Source organism: Drosophila guanche, unplaced genomic scaffold (genome assembly GCF_900245975.1).
Source record: "Drosophila guanche unplaced genomic scaffold, DGUA_6, whole genome shotgun sequence".
Lineage (NCBI taxonomy): Eukaryota > Metazoa > Arthropoda > Insecta > Diptera > Drosophilidae > Drosophila > Drosophila guanche.
This window is the reverse complement of record NW_022995759.1, coordinates 704,577-729,627: the sequence shown is the minus strand read 5'-3', so window position 1 is coordinate 729,627 and position 25,051 is coordinate 704,577. Positions and strand designations below refer to the sequence as shown.

At 38.8% G+C, this 25,051-nt stretch overlaps 2 protein-coding genes across 10 annotated transcripts; one reads left to right on the top strand and one right to left on the bottom strand.

Moving 5' to 3' along the window:
• Nucleotides 1-520: 520 nt before the first annotated feature.
• LOC117590656 (calcium/calmodulin-dependent protein kinase type 1) lies at nucleotides 521-9,925 on the bottom strand. 3 transcript variants are annotated; one of them, XM_034283504.1, is made up of 10 exons: nucleotides 9,731-9,924; nucleotides 5,376-5,596; nucleotides 5,155-5,289; nucleotides 4,645-4,689; nucleotides 4,314-4,388; nucleotides 4,110-4,248; nucleotides 1,508-1,772; nucleotides 1,318-1,444; nucleotides 1,098-1,185; nucleotides 521-1,030 (listed from the first exon to the last, which is right to left on the bottom strand). In XM_034283504.1, exons 2-10 carry the CDS (start codon nucleotides 5,489-5,491, stop codon nucleotides 770-772), a joined length of 1,251 nt encoding a protein of 416 aa, XP_034139395.1. In that variant the 5' UTR covers nucleotides 5,492-5,596; nucleotides 9,731-9,924; the 3' UTR covers nucleotides 521-769. The 3 variants fall into 3 exon arrangements, with proteins under 3 accessions (XP_034139395.1, XP_034139396.1, XP_034139397.1); XM_034283505.1 differs by having other exon boundaries at nucleotides 5,376-5,611; nucleotides 9,732-9,924; XM_034283506.1 differs by lacking the exon at nucleotides 4,645-4,689 and having other exon boundaries at nucleotides 9,731-9,925.
• A 1,349-nt stretch (nucleotides 9,926-11,274) lies between these two features.
• Nucleotides 11,275-23,557, top strand: LOC117590607 (ephrin type-B receptor 1-B). Of its 7 annotated transcripts, none has more exons than XM_034283395.1 (14): nucleotides 11,281-11,708; nucleotides 11,890-12,285; nucleotides 12,345-12,424; nucleotides 12,575-12,755; nucleotides 12,818-13,303; nucleotides 14,114-15,001; nucleotides 15,074-15,250; nucleotides 20,889-20,906; nucleotides 21,454-21,582; nucleotides 21,651-21,746; nucleotides 22,131-22,501; nucleotides 22,614-22,760; nucleotides 22,830-23,159; nucleotides 23,309-23,557. In XM_034283395.1, exons 2-14 carry the CDS (start codon nucleotides 12,006-12,008, stop codon nucleotides 23,411-23,413), a joined length of 3,288 nt encoding a protein of 1,095 aa, XP_034139286.1. In that variant the 5' UTR covers nucleotides 11,281-11,708; nucleotides 11,890-12,005; the 3' UTR covers nucleotides 23,414-23,557. The 7 variants fall into 7 exon arrangements, with proteins under 7 accessions (XP_034139288.1, XP_034139286.1, XP_034139285.1 ...); XM_034283394.1 differs by lacking the exon at nucleotides 20,889-20,906 and adding an exon at nucleotides 21,200-21,247 and having other exon boundaries at nucleotides 11,281-11,453; nucleotides 23,309-23,556; XM_034283393.1 differs by lacking the exon at nucleotides 20,889-20,906 and adding an exon at nucleotides 21,200-21,247 and having other exon boundaries at nucleotides 11,281-11,480; nucleotides 23,309-23,556.
• The last annotated feature ends 1,494 nt before the right edge of the window (nucleotides 23,558-25,051 follow it).

Sequence of the window (25,051 nt, the reverse complement as noted above, 5' to 3'; positions counted from 1 at the left end):
CACGCATGCACCGCGCTTCGTTTTTGCGTTTGTGTGCGTAGACAGCACGCAGAACGGAACCCCGAAATACATTGGTATTGGTACGAATCACTCGGCCTGTGCCGAGCCCTGAATTAGGGTCTTCGGAGCAGTAGACAAGTCTTCTCTATACCAGATATTTTTTAAACATATATACATATGTATTAAAGTATGTATTTATATGTATATATTTAGCATGAGTGGACTGCATTTAAGGGATTTTCTTTTTCACCGTACAGATGAGATGAAATCATGAAGTGCAGGAATTTATCTTGAAACGTTATTGAAACATTTAAAAAAAATTAAGCTTTAGTTGCATTTAGATTGCACTCAATATTAGCAAGTTTAGTTTATCTTGGTATTCAGAGAGAAATATGCATTACTTAGTGCTTTATTTCACTTTAAACATTGCCAGTATAGAGACTTACATTACTGAAATGCAAGTACATACATACGTATACATTGTATATGTAATTGCTGATTACAGTTTTTAACGTTTTGATTAAATTGGCAAAAATTGTTGTATTCTAATTTGGTTTCTCAATAGCATCTGTTCAAACTGATCATCATTTATCGCAATACAAAAACAATCTAACTATCCATTCTACACATATGTACATATGTGTGGCATAATTCCTATGGCTTAATATTACTGTGTTAATCTGTCGCATCGTAACGTTAGCGCAGAGGACGACGGCTATGGTTGTGCAATAAGATTAAGCATACGCTAGCCTGGCTTTAATCTTGAACCTTAATTCGGTTTACTTGTTTTTTGGTGATTGTTCATGTCCCGGCCTTCCTGGTTTTGTTTTTGCGGTGTTGGCTCATTGGAGCTCGTTATCTTACAATGTGTTGTTTGTGATGCTGACACAGACGGCACAATGGCTGTTATTGGATTTGAAGAGTTATTTCGGCTATCGCCATTGTTAGCGGCATCAGCTGCAGCACTGCTATTGCTGCTAAGTGCCATTCGCTGCATTTGTCGGATCACTGTTGCCGCATAGTACGCTTGCTAGTATAAGAATACAAAAATGTGTGAGAGTCAAAGGGATTGGGATTGGCTATGTAGCTGAACTCACCTTCCAACGTGACTTAGCAAAATTCTTCTTTAGTTGCTCAGAAACAGTTCCGTGAATGTTCTTGCTACTGGCCTCATTTCCAGATATCCTTTATTATCGAAAAACAAAATAGTTATTTTGACGCATGGACTAACATTTTTTGAAGAAATTTTACAACATTTTTCGCAATAAACAAAGAAGCGTGCTGATTGTAAACTTATATTATGGTGCTAAAACTTACCAAGGATGACCCAAGGCTTGCTTGCAAGTAAATCGCTTTTCAACGGTGACGCACATTAAGTTTTTAATAAACTGCTTTGCTGACTCGCTTATCTCGTCCCAGTAAGGGGAATCGAATTCGAAATCGCCTACAGTTTAATGTATATTAGTAAGGCTGTTTAAATGTAATTATTTCATTCATTGAAGATAACCTTTTAAGATTTGAGCGAAAAGATTGGCATCATTTTCATCATAAAACGGGGGATACCCACACAAGAGAATGTATGATATTACTCCAATACTCCATACGTCAACGGCCTTTCCATAAGGCTTTTGAGCCAGCACTTCTGGGGCAACATATCCCGGGGTTCCACATGCTGTAGCCATAATGCCAGAATCCTCCATTTTCGATAGACCAAAATCGCTGATCATTATTTTGCTGTCGTCTTCAGGACTGTAGTAAAGCAAATTTTCCGGCTGAAATTGCAAAATCTATTTTGAGCAGATCTAATGGCAAACGAATTTTCTTCTTAAAGGTAGAACGAGTGTAGGTAAAGTATTAAATATAGAGGAGCAACTAAAACTAGTATTTTATGTGGATAATGTGAACAGGAGAGCTCGTAAATAAAGAAAAACGAGAAGGGACGCGTGAGACGCTTCTTACGCGTCACAACTTTCGGTACTCGGTAGTACTAAATACCTACGCGGTTCTTTCTTTAAAATTTTACATTTTTCTTCGTCTGCCATCTACATCTACAACACTTCTCACGCCAACACGCTCCTTTAGCTCGCCCCCATGGCGCAGAAGCAGAGTGTGAATGAGAGAATGTGAAAAAAGAACAAAAGCTGCTGGACAGGGTGGGTTTAGCCACTGCAAATTAATTTCTTCATTCTGGCTATAATGATCCAATCGGATCCCAATTTGGTGATCTGGTAGATATGGTCATTCCCTACGGAATGGCGTATTTTTCTTTTATCTTCAAAACTGTAGGTTTACGAGGTTTTCGCTTTTTTGCGGGGGTGGGGCTAATTTTGGAAATACACTGGATTCAGTGTGAGCATACAGCAGTCTGGAGCCAAAATTTGGCGGTTCTAGCTCTTATAGTGTCTGATAACTAGCCGACAAACAAGACGGACAGGCGGACGGACGGACAGACAGACATGGCTCTATCTACTCGTCTATTGATGCTGACTAAGACTATATATACTTTATGGGGTCGAAAACGTTTCCTTCTGTGCGTTACGTACTACTGTTATTCGCACAAATAAAATATACCCTATTTACTTTTCGAGTACCGGGTATAAAAACTTCTGGACGGGTTGGGTTTGGCCACTGCAGATAAATTTCTTCATTCTGGCTATAATAAAGATCCAATCTGATCGGGTATCTGCTAGATAAAGTCTTTCCCTAAGAAATGGCGTTTTTAGTTTTCTTGTATCTTCAAAATGTGGTTGTGGGAAATTTTCGCCCTTGGTGGTGACGGAAGGGGGCGGGGCTCATTTTTGAAATACACTTGTAACAGTGTGAGCATACAGCAGTCTGGAGCCAACATTTGGTGGCTTTAAATCTTATAGTCTCTGAGAACTAGCCGACAAACCGACACGGATAGATCGACTCGGCTATTGATGCTGATCAAGAATATATATACTTTGTGGGGTCGGAAACGTTTCCTTCTGTGCGTTACATACATACGTTTGTGCATAAATACAATCTACCCTATTTACTCTATTTTACTACTATTTTATTCCCGATCAGAATTCTCAGTCAGAATGTCTGTACCTTAGTGATTTTTTGTTCGTATTTTACATTTTACATTAAGCCTATTCTACATCTGTCTACATAGTTTCTCCGCCACCCTCCCCCAGTGAAGCACACTGAATAAGGCTGAGGGTGCGAGCGCGAGAGAGGCTGAACAGGAATATTCAGACTTGATGGTTGGGGTGGGGAAGGCCCCAGATCTTAATTCGGGGATCTGCGTTTTTATTGTTCGCCCTTTGTGGGGGCGCAAGAGGGCGTGGCGAAATTTTTAAATACCCTTGTAACAGAGTGAGCACACATAAGTATGGATGCAAAACTTGGTTGCTCTGTCTCTGTTTTCCTCTAAGTATTAGGCGCTCACCAGGACGGACAGACGGCCGGTGGGACGGATATACAGACAAAGCTATATCAATTCGGCTATTGATACTGATCAAGAATACTTAATATACTTTATATTATATTATATTATATATATTACATTTTTCGACTACATATACAATTTACCCAATTTACACTTCGAGTACCGGGTACAGCGAAGAAGCCGTTGTGGGAAACACACATCTATATATACCATCAACATGTGTACATACATACATACATATGTAACCTTATGGATTTTTCGACTTTTACATTTTACATATTTCGTACATCTATTATCTACATCACTTCTCACACCCAAAAGACCTTTTAGCGCTCACCCCCCTCCCCCAAAGCGAATGAGAGAAAATGATCAAGCATTGGATGGCTGATTGGGCGGGGTTGGGCGGTAGACACTGTAAATAATTTCTTCATTTTGGCTATAACAATCTAACCCTAATTTGGGTCTAAAATATTTGGATATTCTCTAAGAAACTGATATATTTAATAGTTTTTGAGAAACAGGTCTCAAACACGACGGACGAACGTAAGGACAGAAGAGGTGGCTATATCTTCCCGGCTATTTGTACTGATCAAGAATATATAATCTTTATGGGGTCTGAAACGATTACACAAATACAATATACCCCGTAAAATTAGATTGAAAATTTAATATGGGACCAGTGTATGATTATTACCTTAAGATCCCGATGAACAACTCCCTGTTCATGCATATAATCTACCGCCTCAAGAATCTGTCGTATAAGATGAGAGGCATCCTTTTCGGTATACGAACCTTTTTCCACAATGCGATCAAAGAGCTCACCGCCTGTCACCCTAAAGAAAGTGCAAGTTTATAATGTATATTTAATTAAGCTGGGTTATGGATATTAAAAACATACAACTCCATAACTAGGTACACCTTCGACTTGTCCTCATAAGTTTCCAGAAGTTGCACAATGTTGGGATGAGTTAATCTAGAAATATATTTAAGAAACTTTTTATGGATGTGCATTCATATGGAAGGGACGTAAAGTCGTATTTTTAGTTTGTGCTTCATGTATTGAATGCGGTGCATTTAATAAGCACGCAAGCATTAAAATTAATTCGAAGTGTGAATCAATATTGATATTCCCCCGAATTCCATTAAATTATATATTCATCTTCTTGCCAATTCTCTTGCCCAAACTCACTTAGGCATAGTTCAGTGTGGGATCAGGGGTATGAACTCACCGCGTTCCGTTCGGACAGTTGGCATCGAAATGATTTGCACTGAACCTACATGAAAAGAAAACAAATTAAGCAAACAACCAGAAAGTGTTTAAAATAATAAAAATAATACAACTAAGCGAAGAAACTCAAATTTACGAATATTTGCTGGCTTATATCCATTAAGTATCCTACAGACAATGGAGTTTCTATATAGCGGAGAGTTACAAAATCAATGATACTTTAATGCATAAAAAAGAATAAATGAACCTAAGCGCTTAGACATTGTATCCGAAATGGTTCAATTCGACTACCAAAGTTACAAATTTAAGCTTCAGTCATAAATCTTGAAAACATTGTAGCAAGGCAAGGTTTACAAACGAATGTAGGCTCTCGTTACATCAAATGACACACAAGTACAGACATACATATGTATGTAAGTATGCATATGTACTCTAAAAGTGTTATTGGGGAATACTGGATTGATGGACACTTGACTAACGATTTAACAACTTTATCTAATCTGCGACTTACCTTCTTAGGACACGTATTTCATTTTCAAGAGATTCTTCCTTTCCCTTGAGTGCTTTCTTGTCGATTATTTTAACAGCAAAATGATCGCCTGGAGTATCCTTACTCTCTGCCAATCGCACTTCGGAAAAGGCTCCGCTAAGGTTGGGAAGACGATGACGATGATTCACAAATATAACAATTATTAACAGTAACGTTGTGAATGAAAAAATTATGTTACTTACGTGCCCAAAAGACCATGCAGATTGTACTTCTCCTCAATTGAGACTTGTTTGTTTAACTCCTTCATTTCCTTTGACTTGGCCTTTTTGCCGGAGTCCTTCTTTCCAAATAGTGGCATCACTTCAACAAAATTAAGTTTTCTTTTCAATATAACCGAACTGTCTAGTCTACCGTCAATGTGTGCAAGCGTGGCTCATAGTTGTCGTCAACAGATTTCGTCAGACTTGTCGTAAAATTAAAAAAAAAAAGCAATGATTTCATCTTATCGGTAGAAGCGGCACGAATATATTTCTACAAGCATTAAAGGTTGTTTTTTAAGTCTTATAAAAGTCTGAGCAGTCTAAGCCAAAGGTTATATTCAACTGATTGCGTTGCGGTGCTATATGCTATACTTTGAATGTACACAGTATAAATACATACGAGGTCTGGCTTTTTTAAATTCTTTCTCTTGTATGTGTCAACATAATATCTTTTCAGTGGCGGTTTTTTTTCGCAAGAAAACAAATTTATAAAAGTACACGAAAATCCATTTTTTTTAAATTTTGTTTTTAAAATTAAAAGGTGACCTTGCTGAAACTCCCAACAATACTGAATACTAAACTAATATAAAAGTTATGGTAAAATGAATACAAAATATTTTGATTATGCTCAGCAACTGAGTTATCTTCATATACTTCATATATATGTGTGGATTTCCCCATCGCTGTTACTCCTGTTATATGGGGTTTATTTTCATTTATAGGCAGATGGCGAGAGCAGTGTGTACTCTACGACGTACTCTACCTGGCAAAAAAAGGTATAACGAGAAGGGACGTGTGAGACGCTTCTTACGCGTCACAACTTTTATACCCGGCACTCAGTACTACATCTGCACCTTAGCGGTGTTTTCTCAAATTTTAAATTTTTTCATCTACATCTACAACTCACACACCAACACGCTCCTGTAGCTTGCCGGGCTTCCCTAGACCCACACACTGCAGACTCGAGGCAGAGGCAGAGGCCGAAGCAGAGTGTGAATGAGAGAACGTGAAAAACAAAAACAAATATAAGCTGCGGGACAGGGTGGGTTAAAAGTCTGCAGAGGCAGAGGGACAGCAGAGGCAGGGGACGAGTGAAGCAGAAGCAGAGTGTGAATGAGAAAATTATAAAAGAACAACAAATGCTGCGGGACAGGGTGGGTTTAGCCACTGTAAATTAATTTCTTCATTGTGGCTATAATAATGATCCAATCGGATCCCAATTTGGTGATCTGATAGATATGGCCATTCCCTACGGAATGGCGTTTGTAGAACTTTTAAAAACAGATTCTTGTTGGCTTTATTCCGGCTGTAATGATTATGCGATTGAAATTTTGATAGTTTTAGTGATCGTTTGTTAATAAAATATGTTAAGTTGCAATTTAACGAATTTAAAATTTTGGAGACTTTAAAATAAAAAAAAATTTAAAAGAAAAGGATTTACTCAGGATCAAAAACTCCACTAAATCTAACAAGTGTTCCAAATTGTGTTATGTTTACAAAAAAAAAAGTTCAAAAGCTTACCTCGCCCTTACAGTCGATGATGATTGTTTCTCTGTCTAACTTTTCTGATCCTTAGATTTTTATACCCGGTACTCGAAGAGTATATGGTATATTGTATTTGTGTGAACAACGGTTGTATGTAACGCACAGAAGGAAACGTTTCCGACCCCATAAAGTATATATATTCTTGATCAGCATCAATAGCCGAGTCGATTGAGCCATGTCTGTCCGTCCTTATGCGCGCCCAGTACTCAGTGACCATAAGAGATAGGACAACCAAGTTTTGCATGCAGACTTCTGTATGCTCCCACTGTTACATGTATATTTGAAAAAATAAGCCCCGCCCCTTTCCGACGCCACAAAGGGCTCAAATCTCTCACAGCCACCATTTTGAACATAAAAGAAAACTAAAAACTTCTCTCATCCACACTCTGCTTTGTGTAGTGTGCGGCTCTAGGGTAGGGGGCGAGCTAAAACAGCGTGTTGGCGTGAGAAGTGATGTAGATGTAAATGACAAGAAGAAAATATGTAAAATAAAAAAAAACGGCAAAGGTACAGATGTAGTACTGAGTACCGGGTATAAAGTTGTTACGCGAAAGAAGCGTCTCATACGTCCCTTCCCGTTATAAGATATGCCTGTGTGAATGTATTCCTTTTTAGATAGGTGTTGCTAATTTGTTTTTCTTTTGTTAGATTTCTGAATAACGCCCACGGAATCGGCTCAATCTATTCAAGTTAAATCGCACTATGAAACAGCGTTTTTACGCTTCAAAACAAACCTAGATTTTTATACCCGGTACTCGAAGAGTAAATAGGGTATATTGTATTTGTGAGAATAACGCAACATACCGCATTTACTCTTCGAGTACCGGGTACAAAAAGTGCTTCCTTTTTGTTGACATTTTCGGAAAATTCACTACAGTAGTAAGAAGACATGTTTACCTACTTTATATCACAGCAAAGTGAAACAAATGTTAGATAGTAGCAATTTTTTTTTACAATAACTGTACATAGGCCATCCCACAAAGCATGCAAATTTTGGTGCTCTTGTCATAACATTCTTGTCGGTGTTCACTGAGGCGGATAATGGATATATGTATGTATGAACATATACTCATAAGTATGTATGTATCAATTTGGATATTTGTTAATGATGGTCAAGAAAGTATAGGGATAGGGTCGAAAGCGATCTATTCTGGCCCAATGAGCATTTTTAAATATATTTACAGATGTACACATAATTTGGATATGTATAGTTTTATATGGATTGTACAAGATATAGATTGATTGCGGTAATATATACATACATATATGTATAGTAGCGAACAGTGAAATATGTCAACTCAGCTCGTTTTCATATAAAAAAGATAAGACTACCCAAATTAGAAGAAACTATTTAAATCGGCATTAGATATTAAATACTTAAAAAGGTTGATATCTAAAACGATTTTTTTTGTGGATGTGACCTTGACTAGCCGAGAAATTTACCTGGTATTAATACGATACAGAATCTTTAGCCCCTCATACATATCTATATACCTTTCAATTTCATCTGAATTAAAAAAATTATTAAAAAACGAGAAGGGACGTGGGGACGCTTTTTACCCGCCACAACTTTTATACCCGGCACTGAGTACTACATCTGTACTTTAGCGGTTTTTTGTCAAATTTAACGTTTATTCTTCATCTGTCATCGACATCTACAACACTTCCCACACCAACACGCTCCTTTAGCTCGCCCCCCTTTCCTAGAGCCACACACTGCAGAGTCCCGACAGAGGCAGAGGAACGCGAGAGGCAGAGGCCGCACACTGCAGAAGCAGAGTGTGAATGAGAGAATGTGAAAAAAACAAATATGAGCTGCGGTACGGGCTGGGTTAAGCCACTAGAAATTAATTTCTTCATTGTGGCTATAATAATGATCCAATCGGATCTTTTATCTTCAAAATTGTAGATTTGGGAGGTTTTCACCCTTTTACGATAGTTTCAGTGTGAGCATACAGCAGTCTAGAGGCAACATTTTGTGGCTCTAGCTCTTATAGTCTCTGAGACCTAGCCGACAAACAAGACGGACAGACGGACGGACGGACAGACAGACATGGCTCAATCGACTCGGCTATTGATGCTGATCAAAAATATATATACTTTGTGGGGTCGGAAACGTTTCCTTCTGTGCGTTACATACAACCGTTTTTCGCACAAATACAATATACCCTATTTACTCTTCGAGTACCGGGTATAAAAAAAAGATAAACTAGATCTGAAACATAGAGGCTCAACAAAATAGTAAACCAATTGTTTATTAGCATACTTTTCAAACTTTCCGTGTGATTCCGTATATAATTTTATATTTGTATATTTTTTTACTTAGTTTACTCAGCTTTTTTCTTGAGAGTCGTACCAAAACATTAAAACAAATATTTTACTGTCTACAATTCTATGTCCGATACTGTGCTAGTATCTCGGTACATAATATGCATATATACATATGTATGTACTTATGAACACATGTATTCGAAAAGTTGCACACGCACCAAATGCCTAAATATATATATATATATTTTTAAATGTACATACACCTGTATGTCTATAGAAACAAGCATCGAATTTGAGATCGAAAACAATTGGATGTACATATTTACATATGGGCATGTCCATAGGTATATAAACAAAAACATGCTTTAAGGTAGTCAAATAAATGATTAAGCACCATGTGACTTTAGGAAGTTGAAGTCCTTTGCAACATGTTATTTTGTTGAAAAGTCATATGCCTTGAATATTTATGAACTGCATGCATTCCCAGAGATATGTATATTTATGTAAGTACTCGTACTTACACGCTTCAACATTTACAAACTTGCGTTAATAAAATCGTGGCTTGAAAATTTTGATAACGTTCTAAATGGCAATTTGAGACACTGTTTGAGAAATTCACATTTTTGAATGAAGTTCGGATCGACGCTTCCGCAGATAAAACATGAACTGGTATGAAGTATTAATTACAGTTATTTGTAATATTATTGATTTATTGATTGAATTCAGGCGCTGGCGCAGCTGATGGAATATATCGAATGAAGCGAACCACCTCCTTGTCCTATCACACCTTGTAAAACTCATGTAATAACTAGGTGGAATACCATTTAGAGCTATTTAAAATTTCGAAATTCTTACTCTTTAACCCAGTATTTAGATCCGAAAAAGTGGACTCTAGAAAAATCAAGGATGATAGAGAACAAACTGTTTTCTAGAGTTTTCTGTTTTCTGTATGCCGGGCAAGTACTTTTATTAAAAAGAAAACTTGCCAATACGTCCTAGAAAATCATCCGATGTTATTTTATGGTATTCAATGGTAGTTTAATAGTCTCGAAAATACAAATATATTTGCGTCAGTCCTGTATATTTCGCTCTGTGGCCAGTATGACCAAAGTTCGCACTGCAAATGCGAATAAAATCCGTTACATTTTGTATGAATTCAGGCAGGAGTGGATATGGAGCTTGGAGGACAGCAATACACAGAGATGGTACCGCATTATTAGATGAATCCGTCAATAAAAGTCAGAAATGCAGTAAACATGTGTTTTATCTCCTTATATATTGAAAAAATGAGTCCGAGTATAAGATTAATAAATCATTATAATTATGAATCCATATAATCAGTTTTCGCTTGACTGCATTAATAAGATTACAAATATCTTTTTTTATTTATGTTTTTTATCACTCTTTTGCCACTGCGAAAAGCCGGCTGCGAAATTTTCTGTCGAACAAAGAACAGGGATGATTTCTTATCGTTTCCATAGGAATGTCTTCCCTGAATTGGTCTATCAAAAATGTAGCGCCTCTTAGTACTGGGATTACTTAGAAAATAGAACGTAAATACCGTACAAATGGAAGCAACAAAGCAGTCGAAGTGGAAAGAAAAATGACCGCCGTTCAACAAGCCATCCAAAAGGCTGAAGAGGGAACAATTATCATGGATGAATGAGAATTTATAGAATATATTTGCATTTATAATTTGTTTTATTTCTTCGAATGCTAGCAACTTCATGTAGCCAAGGCTACATGGCGCTTTCTTCGTTGATTGTCCTCCTCCGCTAATATATGAACCACTAATCCCACCATAAGTAGTCTCCTGCTTGGATCAATTTGTTTGTTACTAAGCTTAACCACTAACCATACAGTATACTAAATGGTTAGTAAGTAGCTTTGTAGAAAAGGATTAACACATAGCCGCGAACTCGATATTTTAATAAAAATATCATTATTTTTCGATGCTTAACTTTAGGGTTCAATTACTTATATATATTATTTTTTTCTTGGTATACTTACGTTATATATCGAAAATCTCAAAATATATATTTTGGTATATTTCAGAGGGTCACACTGCAGTTCTCTTAAAATACAAGGAATACGAATTAAAAATTGTGAAACGAATAAATAATCTAATACATGTGTAATATCTCGTCGCCGTATTAAACACAAGTTTTTACTTATTTTTTATTGTTAAAAGTATTTAAAAGTACGTGGGCCAATGCTTAAATTTGAACGCGGACGACTGAAAATGTGTGTGTATTGTGTATACGAATAAATGTATGTAGAAGTGCATATTCGCTAAACGAACTCCTGAAATGTAATAATAAATCGATTCTGCGTTAAACTACTCAACTAATGGGAAACGATTCAAGTAGTACGCTTATTTTAAGCAAACCCGGATCAAAACAAGAAAAATACAGGAAATCAGCTAGCGTCCTGTACCACCAATGCTACAGCATACATACAATTGTGTTTGTATGTATGCAGCTGCATCAGAAAATGCAGGTATCGGTATCAATGCATGTGGATATACACACGCGAACACAAACGTAAAATGCGCATGGTAGTGTGTCCTAAAGAGGAAATATAAAGTGCAGAACTTATGCTGTTCTTTAAATACAATTCACTTGTATTTAACTACCCTCAAATTCTTGTATTTTATAAGTTTGTACTCTCGTCCAAATAGCATGCCATGGAACTTGAATGACTTGTGATGCTGTCCGCACCATGCAAGCGACCTAATATTTTTGTATATGAAAGAAATCGAAATAAAACAACTGACAAAATCCTCGAAGATTCAAAATGCCATCAACGTGCTATGGAGTCCATAGACGAGATTGTAAAAGCGGTTGCATAGTCAGGCGAAACACCATTTCTTCCATGGGTAAATTGGCTTCCTTACAAATTAAATTTCACAAAATAAGTGATGCTTTGGTGCCGTCTACACTAATTCATCCGATTTCAATGCCATCATCTAAACCAGTGCACAATATATCTCGCTATATTGCAAGGATATCGTTATTATGCATAAGTTGGCTGATTGCAATTCAATACAATATAAGATTGACCCACGCCGATCAAGGTATGATTTACATGCTTCTCCAATTTGAATATAAACTCTTGACTAACTAAAAATTATAGTTGTTCTCTTGGACACCACCAGAGAAGCTACTCTGGAATGGACACGATATCCGTATGGTCCGCAGGCTCAAACTCCCGGCGTGCGTATTATTTTTTGTTATAACAACTACAGATAATGACTTATGTATATTAAAGAAACTATTAATATTATAAAATACAGGAATGTACATAAGTATGTGCGCCAATGCTATCATATGATTATTAATTTTTATACTTCTACAACCACTAAGTGGGTAGAAGAATCATTTACAGACTTTGTTAAAGGCATTAACTGGAGGAGCTATGTTGTTTGTGATGTTGCATATCACAATGTTAACAACTGGCTGTGGTCGCCGTTTATTGATCGAGGACCGGCCAACAGACTTTATATTGAAATTCAATTTACAATACGGGACTGTTCCCTATTCCCAGGTAAGCCACAAGCCTAGCATATTTCCATCGGCCTGGACCATACGTCCTCATACATTTTTCAGGAAATGCTTTGTCTTGCAAAGAAACATTTAGTTTACTCTTCTACGAGTTTGACGCTGCAACTCGCGAGCCCCCGCCTTGGCAAACTGATAGCTACAGACTTATAGCTCGGATTGCTGCTGGAGAAGGTCGATTCAATCAGAACTCCGATGTGGATATCAACACAGAAGTGAAGAGCATAGCTGTGAACAAAAAGGGAGTATATTTTGCCTTTAGAGATCAGGGCGCGTGCATAAGCGTCCTCGCAGTAAAGGTCTATTACATTACGTGTCCGGCTGTCACTGAAAACTTTGCACATTTCAACGAAACGCCTACGGGAAAGGAGATCACTATTATTGAAAAACAGAATGGAACGTGCGTAGAAAATGCTGAGCCCTATGAACCACCCACATATCTTTGCAAGGGGGATGGAAAATGGACGATTCTTACCGGCGGGTGCCGTTGCAAGGTCGGCTACGAACCAAACGATGTCAAAAAAACATGTACAGGTCAGTATTCATTATATATATTCGTATCTCGGATCTCTAGTACTGCCGTTCGCGTTTGTATGTACATATGTGCTTACAGTTTTGGTCAAAATAATAGTAATATAATGTAAAAATGTTTTCTGCTATTCCTTGAACAAAAAAGTTGTTGTCTTTACTCGAACAACTATCATGAATTCCTATGAAGGATTATAAGGTTATGGTAGTTTTTCCCTTTTCGTGTCTTTTCATTATTATTTGGCTTTTTTCAGTCAAAATAATAGTAGGGCTACAGAAATTTTTGAACTTATTTCGTTAAATGGTTCTTGAATGGATTAGAATAATAGGGCATATTTTATTTGTGATCGGAGCCTTGTGTGTAACGCAAAGAAGAACACGTTTCCCTATAAAGTATATACATATATTCTTGATCAGCAACAATAGCCGAGTTGTAGTGTAGGCAATAGTGTCTGTCTGTACGTCCGTCCTGATGAGCGCCTAGTACTCAGAGACCATAGGAGCTATAGCAACCAAGTTTGGCATGCAGACTTCTGTATGCAGTTACAAGTGAATTTCAAAATTTCGTACCGCTCCTTTCCGCCGCCACAAAGGTCGAAAATCTCCCACATCCACAATTTTGAAGATAATAGAAAACAAGCTAAACAAGCAGTTTCGTAGAGAATGGCAATATCTATCAGATCTCCGCGTTAAGATCGGTTCAGATCGTTTTTGAAAATGGTTAAAACTATTCTGTTGTAGGTGTTGTATGTATGTTGTATTAGTATGCATTCAGTGTATGTATTTATAACATCTGTGTACTTGCATTTATTTTAGAATGTCCCGTTGGCACATTTAAATCGCCTGAGGTTCGGAAATGTATGCCGTGCCCACTTCACTCTAATTCTTCAAAAACAGGCTCAGCGTTTTGCATGTGCTTGCCAGGATACTATAGACATCCGCGGGACGGTCGACACATTCCATGCTATAGTCCACCAGCTGCACCAACAAACCTCACCTTGTTGTTTGTGGACCAAACAAGTGCAATACTATCATGGAGTGCACCAACTAGGAATGAATCGCAGCTAGTTGAAGGCCCGGGCCAGCTTCACAGCTATCATAGCGATGTTGTGTACAAGATACGCTGCAGCATGTGCAGCCCAAATGTAATGTTTAACCCGTCCACAGATACATTTAACGAAACAAAAATTACGCTGACTAATCTCGATCCCGTAACGACATATACGGTACAGATTCACTCTACTAACGGCATATCTTATCTCGTTGACTCGATTTTTCATTCAAACGAAACGACAGCAAACAGTGAAATTGCCTTTGCTAACGCGTCTACTGCAAGCAATCTGCTTGATTTGAATGAAATAAAGACAGAGCATGCGGAAATAATTTTTACAACTGAATCTGCTCTTCTTTCAACCGTGTTCAATTTACGAATTTTGGCCATAACCAGCAAAGATGCCGATCTGGAATGGGACAAGCCCTTGCAGAACGATGCTCCTTTGGAGTTTTATGAAGTGCGATGGTTTCCTAAGATCGAATTGGATTCCATAAATAAATCAGCCTTGAATACAAAGGACACGAAAGCACACATCGAAGGACTGCTGGAGAGTACAGAATATGGCTTTCAAGTTCGCTGTAAAACTATTAATGGCTTCGGCTCTTATAGTAATATGATATATGCCCAAACGCTTCAGTCTGTAAGCTCTGGTAGGTTCACAAATACGATTCCATTACCACCGTTTATAATCTAACAACTGCCTCTATGCATAAAAATCACAGTATATGACGATTCTGTCCAAATACGATTCATAGCTGGTGCGATTGTGACGGGCGTGCTTTTTCTGGTTATTTTTATTGTTGCCACCGTCTACTTTATGCGATCTAAGCATCAAGATGAACTCGATAAGAAGTCTACAAATCATTTGCCTTTACCAATGGACTATGCCAGTAATGAAGGTAAGTTTGATCTATAAATAGTACATACAAATACATATTTTTAGTACATACAAATACATATTTGTAATTAAATATATTCTTTATCATGATCATTTGCTGAGTCAATAAAGAAATGTCCGTCTGATGCAAACTTAGACTCGTATGCTTCAATCAAAGGGTGAAACTAAGTCAAAAAAGTAATTTTAAGGACTCTGCACTTCCAACTTCCAACTCTCTTCCATGCATTAACTAAGCATATACGAGACATGCATGTAAATTTTTTTCTATCCATCCAAACCATTCTCTCAGTTTGAAAGCTTAACTAAAGTTCACTCAACTAAATTTTACACAAATGGCTCACATAGTTGGCCCAGAAACAATCGGGGGTAAAGCCTAGCTATTGCTTGTGAAGACAATTCAAAGCATTCGTTTTCATATACGTTTATACCGACAAAGAGCCATAGACTAAACACCTAACTGTTCTAAATCCAGGGGTAAAACTACTTCGGCTCGCCAAAGATAAATCCCCTTATATGAATAATCCGCTTAAATAAAGAAAAAAGGACAAAATAAGAAAAAAAAAACTGATAAATTTATATTTTAGCTGACCAAGAAAAAGCGTTTCTGAAAACTTGTTAAACTCGTTATTATTAGAGCAAATAATAAGCTTAATAATTTTTATGATTTCGTTCTAGAATAGTGCAAACGAAGGTTGGAAAATGTCAGATATATTATTTAGTGAAGCCAAAGGCATCGAAAACCAAAGTTTACATATTTATAACCGGTACTCGAAGAGTAAATAGGGTATATTGTATTTGTGGGGAATAACGGATGTACAGTTGTGTTCAATGAAATAGTAGTGCCGCGCATCGCAACTTTCACCACTTTTTGTGAGACCCTTCCAGTCTTTCGAATTGAACAAGTGAAACCTTTTTGGAAAGCCTGAAATATGCACATTAGAACCTAGAAAGAATCCTGGAACATTTTTAATCCATCTTCTTGTTTTACATAATTTTAGAACAATACCCATGAAAACTGCTGTTCAATAAAATGGTAGTGGTGTGCAATGACCATATTTATAAGATCACCAATTGGGATCCAATTGGATCATTATTATAGACACAATGAAAAAATTTATTTGCAGTGGCTAAACCCCGTCCCGCAACTTTTATTATTTTATCACATTCTCTCATTCACACTCTGTTTCGCGCAGTGTGCGGCCTCTGCCGCGAGTCTGCAGTGTGTGTGTGGGTCTAGGGAAGGGGGGGCGAGCTACAGGAGAGTGTTGGTGTGAGAAGTGTTGTAGATGACAGATTAAGCAAAAATATAAAATTTGACAAAACACCGCTAACGTGCAGATGCAGTACTGAGTTCCGGGTATAAAAGTTGTGACGCGTAAGAAGCGGCTCACACGTCCCTTCTCGTTTTGATGTCTAGCTGCTTAGTTCCAGGGGAGGTCCAGCGGGTGATCTCTTATAAGTCTTCTTGTGGTTGTGATGTTCCAGCAGGCCAATAGCTAGGTTGTTATCATGCTAGTGCAGGCGTGTGAGGTACCTGGTGCTACTCTCAGTGATCACTTCCGTTACGGTATGTTGAGGACGCTGTGGATTGTGGTATTGTCGTGGTAAATATGTGCATTACCGACTATTCGAAGGGCTTTATTTTGTAAAATTGGTATGATCCGCCGGTTACTTGGTTTGGCAGTTCCCCACAGTTGTATGCCGTATGCCCATATTGGTTTATTGATCGCCTTGTAGACAAGCAGATTCGACCGCAGGTTGAGTTTGCTTTTGCGGCCAATTAGCCAATAGAGTTTCTTCAGCTTGTCATCCGCCTGCTTTCTTTTCTTAAGCAGGTGAGCTTTTCAGGTTAGCCTCCTGTCTAGTGTCATGCCGCGATAATGACCCATTCCAGGTATACAGCTGGACAGTTACCCGGCCTTAACGCGAATGTGGTGGCTGTGGACTTATCGTTGCTGACCGCGATGTTCCACCTCCTCTGTCAGTTGTTGAATAAATCCAGACCTCGCCCGGTGTATCAGCAGTGGCTACGAATGCTGTGTCATCAGCGTAGGTGGCGATGAGTAGGTCGGGGCTCTCAATCACAGGCAGGTCTGAAGTGTAAAGATTGTAGAACAGTGCGCCGAGCACACTGCCTTGGGGGACGCCAGCTCTTATACTCTTCAGTGTTGAGCTCGCATTTCCGCATTTTACCAAGAATTGCCTGTCAGCCAAGTATGACGCAATCAACGCGTAATAGGTAGATTCCTCCTGATTTTGAAGAGTAACCCGGTGTGCCAGACTCGGTCAAATGCCTGTTTAACATCAAGCATTACAACACAGCAGTATTTCTTAGACTCAAAAGCGTCCAGGAAACGTTGGATGATTCTGTGGCATTGCTCCGGGGTTCCATGACCACGTCTGAAGCCGAAGTGGTGATCGGGGATCAAACCAGTCTCGTCCAATACTGGAAACACTCTACGCAAGAATACTCTTTCGAGTATTTTGGAGAGCGTCGCCAGAAGACTGATCGGACGATGAGGCAAGTTTGGCGTCAGGTTTCCCAGGCTTTGGTATCATTACTACCTGGGCTCGTTTCCATTGCGTGGAAAGTGCTCAATCTGCAGTCATCTGTTAAAGAGATTAGTGATAATTTCAATGCAGACTCGGGGTAGCAGCATCAGTGCAATTGCATTGATGCATTCATCGTCTGGCGCTTTATTGCTCCTAAGCGCGGAAATGCATTCATTCGTCTCCTCTTCCTGTACTGTGGGTATTTGTCTGCTGCCTTCCTGAGTGCTAGTTGGTTCCTGCTCTGACTCGGAGATTTCATCGGGTGTGCGTCTAATACGGGGAGTGAAGACGCTCTCTAGATGTTGTGTAAACGTGTTGGCCCTATCTGCCTCTGACCTGCACCAGCTGTCGTCCGTGTTTTTAACTGGGACTTCCCGTTTTGGTGGCCGTTTTATGTTTTTGGTGACTTGCCACAAATTGTGTTGTTGTTTATTGGGTTCAAGCTCCTCCAGGAAATTGTCGAAGGAATCCCTCCTCTGACTGATGAGCAACTCATTTAACGCCTTGGCGGCTCTGTTCAAGGATACCTAGTCACGTGGGTTCCTTGTTAGGAACCAGACTCTCCTGAGTCTGCGTTTTGCGTGTAATAGTTTGGCGATCTGGAGGCTCCATACGTGGATATTTCTATCAAGGATAATAGGTCGGTGCCGATGACTAATTGTCGGGGTCGCATATGCTGCTGCTTGGTGAATGTTGTTGGTAATCGCGTCAATAGAAGCCTCAACATCCTCAACAGCCTCAACAGATTGGATTTTGGTTTGTGTTTCTGAACAGCCAGATTTGGTACTTAGCAGCATCAGTAGTTCTATACATAAGCCTCTTGGGCGCTAAGCTCATCATTACTGGGGCGTTTATGAGCAGTTTAACCGCGCTGTTTTCAGAGAAGAGGTCCTCGTCTGCCATAGTTTGTATTATTCCTGGGTCCACGCCACGGGAAATTGCTAAGTCCAGAACGTCTGGAACTCTCAGCGCATCGGTGGGCCAGGAAGTTGGCGCACCAGTAGAGTGGCAGTTCAAGTTATTAGACTGGATAGCGCTCGTCCCTTGGGGTTGTTGACTCTGGAGCCCCACCAGAAGTTCTTCGCGTTGAAATCACCTCCGTAGTAGGTTTATCAGTTTTTCATACTCCTCATCTCTCGCATTGTGCCTTGGTGGACAATCGGCGGCAGCGATCGTAAGCTCTCTTAGCGCGGTGTTGACTCTGATGAATGCACTTTGCACCCAGTCCTCCTGAATAGGTGGTAGTTCTGTGTACTGTAAATTGCTTCTGACCAGGATGGCCGCTCCGCCACCTTGACGAGAAGTGCGCCTCGGAAATGAGCAATATCTTGATTGGATTGGTCTTGCCGTAGTACTTAACCTATGGCCTGCTATTTCAGAGGCCGTTCGAATTCCATATGGTAACTTTTAAGTATATTTGCATAGCTTCGACATGACTGTAGCTAACCAGTTTGACGTTTGGCTAAAGATTTTGTCGAGCATCCTCTCCATCATTGACTCCATACGCAATACTACTGCTTCTAGTTGATTATCAGGCTTTGGGACCGACTGGGGCACCTGATTATGTTCACTATTGTTGCAGCTTCTGGCGGCATCGGCATAGCTAAAGTTGGGTCTGACACTTGGCGATGGATTGCCCGTTGGCACCCTGTTAGCCTGGTACTGAGTCCTGGTTGACCTTGGTGCTGCCAGGTTTTTAGCCTTTTTATAGGCTGGACGTCCCTTGAAGGAAGCCGCGTGATTGCCTTTACATGTGTTGGACGCATGGTCACCTCCGCATTTTACACATCGCTCCTCTAATCGGCAATATCGTTGGGTGTGCCCAAAACGTTGGCAACGGTAGCACTGCACTACATCATCAAATTTCAGAGGGGGCTCAATAGTGACAACTGAGTGGCAAATCCTTCTGATGTTAAAGGCCTCTTTGTTGTTGCTGGCCGGCTCAAGGTTTACAAAGAAGATGCAGTACCGCTGTTTCTTCGACTTGTTGACCAGGTTATGGACATCCCTAGCGAGGTGGCCTTGGCTGCGTAGAGCTGCCTTAATATCTTCGAGTTCTGTAGAGGAGTGTAATCCCTTGATGACGGCGCGATATGGCCTCTCATCTCTGGGCTTTAAGGTCTGGTACCTTTTCCCTGATTCATCCAGGAACTTCTTCAGCGCCGTGTAGCTTGCCTTCTAGTTTGTCATCACCCTAATATTGTTGTCCCTGGTTGCCCTGTACGTGAACTCCTTACCCGCTCCGATAACTTGGGCAAATGCACTGGTGAACATTTTAATGTTTGTCACATCAAGGATAAAGATTGGCGAGGACTTTCTTGCTTTGGGTTGAGGTGCCTGCTTCGGCTTTTGAGCTGGTATTTGAGCTGGTTGATCATTTTCGGAGGAGTCCTCCTCATTGCACAAAGCCGCAAATCTGTTGTTGTCAAACGCTGCCCTCACTGCAGAGCTAGTACTGCGTCCATCTAGTTGTATGGCAGGAGTCTGCTTACGGGCAGACTTCCTTTTGATCTCCTCAGTCTCAGTTTCTGAGCTGGAGCCGTCAGTTTCTGACGCATTTTCCAGCTGACTTTCGTCAGCTTCCTTGATCCCCTACAATTCCTTATGGCTCGTGGTGAAAATTGTATGGCGCTGCACTACTATTTCATTGAACACAACTGTATGTAACGCTATGTCCAGTGCCTACCCCTCCACTCCTTTCCGCAGCTTTGTTTATTTTTTGCTCATTGCCTCGTTCGGTTGGCTTAGGAAAGGGTGACGAGCTTAAAAGCGCGTGTTGGCATGCAACATACAGACAGACTGTTGACAGACGTAGAAAAAATGTATCACAGTAAGTTAGTGTGTGTATCAGTTAGTGTTAGTGTTAGTGTGTATCACACACACATACGTGTGTGTATGTGCATGCATACATACATACATAAATATGAATATGCTGACGCGTTACAGCGCCTCATAAAAATTGTTAGTTTTGAGCCAAATTGGGCACCTTCTTATTCATAGAATCATGAATTTTGTAAAATGAAACCTTAAACATACATGTATTAATATCCGCCTCCTCTAATCCCTAAACTGATATCTCCTTGAAGGACTGGTTGTGACATATAGTAAGTGATTTGACTCTTAAATTAAACTAAGCCAAATAATACTCTCATATTTTCAAATAGTATAAATTTATCCTACACGGTAAAAAGGTCATCAGATCTGTGTACCAGTCGTGTGTTTTCGTATATCAATGTTTTCAACTTTCTTTACTTTGCATTCCCACATGGACTCTTAGCTGTAAACCGGAACAATGCTACTATAGTTTTTTAATTATTTGCAGAACAAATATTTTCATTTAATCTATATAAAAATTAAAAACCAATAAATATGTAATATTATTTTTATTTTTTTTTAGTTAATTCTATGGATACTACTCCAATTGTCAAGACTCTACATTCAAACGGTATATTTTTTGCATACATACATATGTCTTTGGGTTGTACTAATTCTGATTCTATGGTTCTTGGCTTAACTCGCATGCTACATTATGAGTATTATGGGTTTTATTAATATAGATTATATATTATTTTAATATATGTACATATGTGTATATGTATATTCGCATGGGATCTCTTTTTTTAACGATTTGCTTCCCCTTTGTTTTTCCAGTGACAACGCCCCTGTTTGGAAACAGTCGGAGCTACGTCGATCCTCATACATATGAGGATCCTAATCAGGCTATACGGGAGTTTGCACGTGAAATAGATGCCAACTATATAACTATAGAAGCAATTATTGGTTAGTTTGTTGTCACTTTTGACAGTTTTGCTTTGGTTTCAGTTGTTACATTTTTTACATTTATGCAGGAGGTGGAGAATTCGGTGATGTATGCCGAGGTCGTTTGAAGATACCTCCCAACTTTGTGCAGGATATTGACGTGGCAATAAAGACATTGAAACCAGGTGAGGTACATTAATACATAAGAGTCAAGCACGAGCTGTTCTTATTTGGGAAGGAATTAGACCAAATAAATATTCAGCTATTTAAGTTCGCTGAGTGCAGTTTGGTTGCTACAATTGTTTACTAAGGTCTACAGATATAATAACTCCCGCTGCCTGTTGCATATTTATCAAAGTCAACTGTGCATTTTCATTACATATAATATTAGAAATAATAAATTGTTCCTGTGTGAACGCTATGTGATGCGATAACCATTTTGGGTTTTAAGTATTAAATAAATGAAACACATAAAAGACGTTCCGTTATGGAAGGATGGAAGAACGACTGATACAAGATCTCACCCAAAACGGATTTCTAAATCTAAGTAATTATCTTTGGTTTTATAGGATCTTCGGAAAAGGCACGTTGTGATTTTTTGACTGAAGCCTCAATAATGGGGCAGTTCGATCATCCGAATGTAATATATCTACAAGGAGTAGTTACACGCTCCAATCCGGTTATGATAATAACGGAGTACATGGAAAATGGCAGCTTGGACACATTTCTGCGAGTGAATGACGGCAAATTCCAAACGCTTCAGCTGATTGTAATGCTCCGTGGCATCGCAAGTGGCATGTCCTACCTGAGTGACATGAACTATGTGCACAGAGACTTGGCGGCAAGGAATGTTCTCGTTAATGCCCAATTGATTTGCAAAATTGCGGACTTTGGTTTATCACGAGAAATCGAAAATGCAAGTGATGCGTACACAACACGGGTAAGTTAAGATAGTACACTAGTATAGTGCATTTGCATGCTAGCTACCACCAGCTAATAAGTGTATAATTTTGAATGCGAATTTCCGTCATTTATCGCTGGAAATATTTTAGGGCGGTAAAATACCGGTACGTTGGACTGCCCCAGAAGCAATTGCATTTAGAAAGTTCACGTCCGCATCGGATGTTTGGTCTTACGGAGTAGTTTTATGGGAGGTCATGTCCTATGGTGAACGTCCATACTGGAATTGGTCAAATCAGGTACGCCACCCTCGCATATCGATGTTCAAACATGCAGCGTACTTACCTAGTTCCCTATGGTTTACGTAGGACGTAATCAAGAGCATTGAAAAGGGCTATCGCCTACCGGCGCCAATGGATTGTCCAGAAGCTCTTTATCAGTTGATGTTGGATTGCTGGCAAAAGCAGCGAACGCATCGTCCCACATTTGCCAGCATCGTTTCGACGCTTGACAACTTAGCGAGACAACCACAGTCATTGCTGACAACTCGCAATTCCCCGGAAACAGACGGTTCTCATATTTTGGATACACAACGTGGACAGAACATGTTCATAAGCACAGACTTATGGTTGGAGAATATTAAAATGTCAAGATACTGTCAACATTTTAAAGAGGCTAATTTACTGAATGCACAACAGGTGAGATAGATCTACTATGTCGTACTATATGCATATGTATCTGACTCTATGCACTTACAAGTATATACATAGTTTCGTAGTTTATAAGCTCTGAAGATTCGTGACAATACCTTACCGTTATTACCGTTTTTTGAACCACCCTTCCACAGATCTCTAGGTTAACAGCTCAACAGCTTTCGGACATGGGGATCACTTTAGTAGGACATCAAAAAAAGATTTTGCACCAAGCCCGACAACTGGACACAATTATATAATTGATATATTTTTTATTTAGTAGCATAAACCATTAAGCTGTACATATAAATATTTAACACAAGACACACAAATGCATACATTTATACATATACATATACAGGCAAAGGACACGTGTTAAATACAAAACAAGAAAAAACCATACGTATTATAAGCAAAAATCATAATTTCTCAGTACGAAAGTTCAAAAAAAATATATATAGTCTTATATATATGTATATATATATATATATATACATATATCAAATAGATACAACGATTTTTATACCCGGTACTCGAAGGGTAAATAGGGTGTATTGTATTTGTGCACAAAGTGCACAAAGGATGTATGAAACGCAGACAAGGAAACGTTTCCGACCCCACAGTCGATATACCCATGTCTGTCTTTCCGTCAGTCCGTCTTGTTGAGCGCCTGGATCTCAGCGACTATAAAAGCCACACAATTTTGCATCCAGACTTCTATAAGATCACACTGTTACAAGTGTATTTAAAAAATGAGCCCCGCCCTAGAAAACTACTAAGGTACAGAAGTCCTTCTGAGTACCGGGTATAAAAGTTGTGACGCATAAGAAGCGTCTCACACGTCCCTTCTCGTTTTACATTTCGCTAACGCCATTTTGTACCTTATGTCATATCCAGTAACAGAAGCATCATCTCTATTGCTACTAGTATCCCGTACTAGTTGACTGCTATTTTTACACAAAATTAATTTTGTTTTAAAACAGGAAGAACAGGAAGACTATATCTACATATATATAATAGATACAACGATTTTTTTACATTTCGCTTACGCCATTTTTTTCCTTATGTCATGTCCATTAACAGAAGCATCATCTCTAATGCTACTCCGTATCCCATACTAGTTGACTGCTATTTGTACACAAAATAAGTATTGTTTCAAAACAGAAAGACTTCAGAAACTAATGCATTTTCGTAACTACACAAATCAAATAAAAGTAAGTGCAGTGCACAATTTACATACATTTGTTGACTTGAATACCTCTGCACTGGGGTGAATATTTGTTCGTAGCGTTGAAATTTGCCATGCCAAATGTTCAATAAAAAGAATAGATTCCTTCCATCAATGGATGCTTTATGCATTTGTACGGCGTCGCTCATCTGGTGTATTTTCGGCATATACATTTTTAGGTTATGTATATAGCTATATAAACTCCCCAATGCTAAGAACGATGTTAAGAACTATTAATGAGGCTGAATTAAATTCATTTCAACACATACCATACGGAAGCACAACATCTAAGTAATGTATACATTTGTATAAAACAAAGCTTTTGATTTTGTAAGATTATTCGGTATTGATATTTGGCTTTCTATCTTCATACATACATACATACATACATACACACATACATAAACAACTACCTTTATTAAAGTAGAAAACAAATTAAGTTAATTACATATTGTAGATTTAATACAACAAACCAGTAAGAGTATACTTTTCGCAGCTCATTTATTTTATTTGTAGCCTGATTAAATTAAAAGAAAGGAACATGAACGAAAGTAATTTAATTATAATAAAGAAACACCTCTAACGCCATTATGGCTTTTGTAAACTCTGTAAAAAATGTGTTTATTGAATTAATTTGGATATTGATAACACTACTCGACAATATCAAACT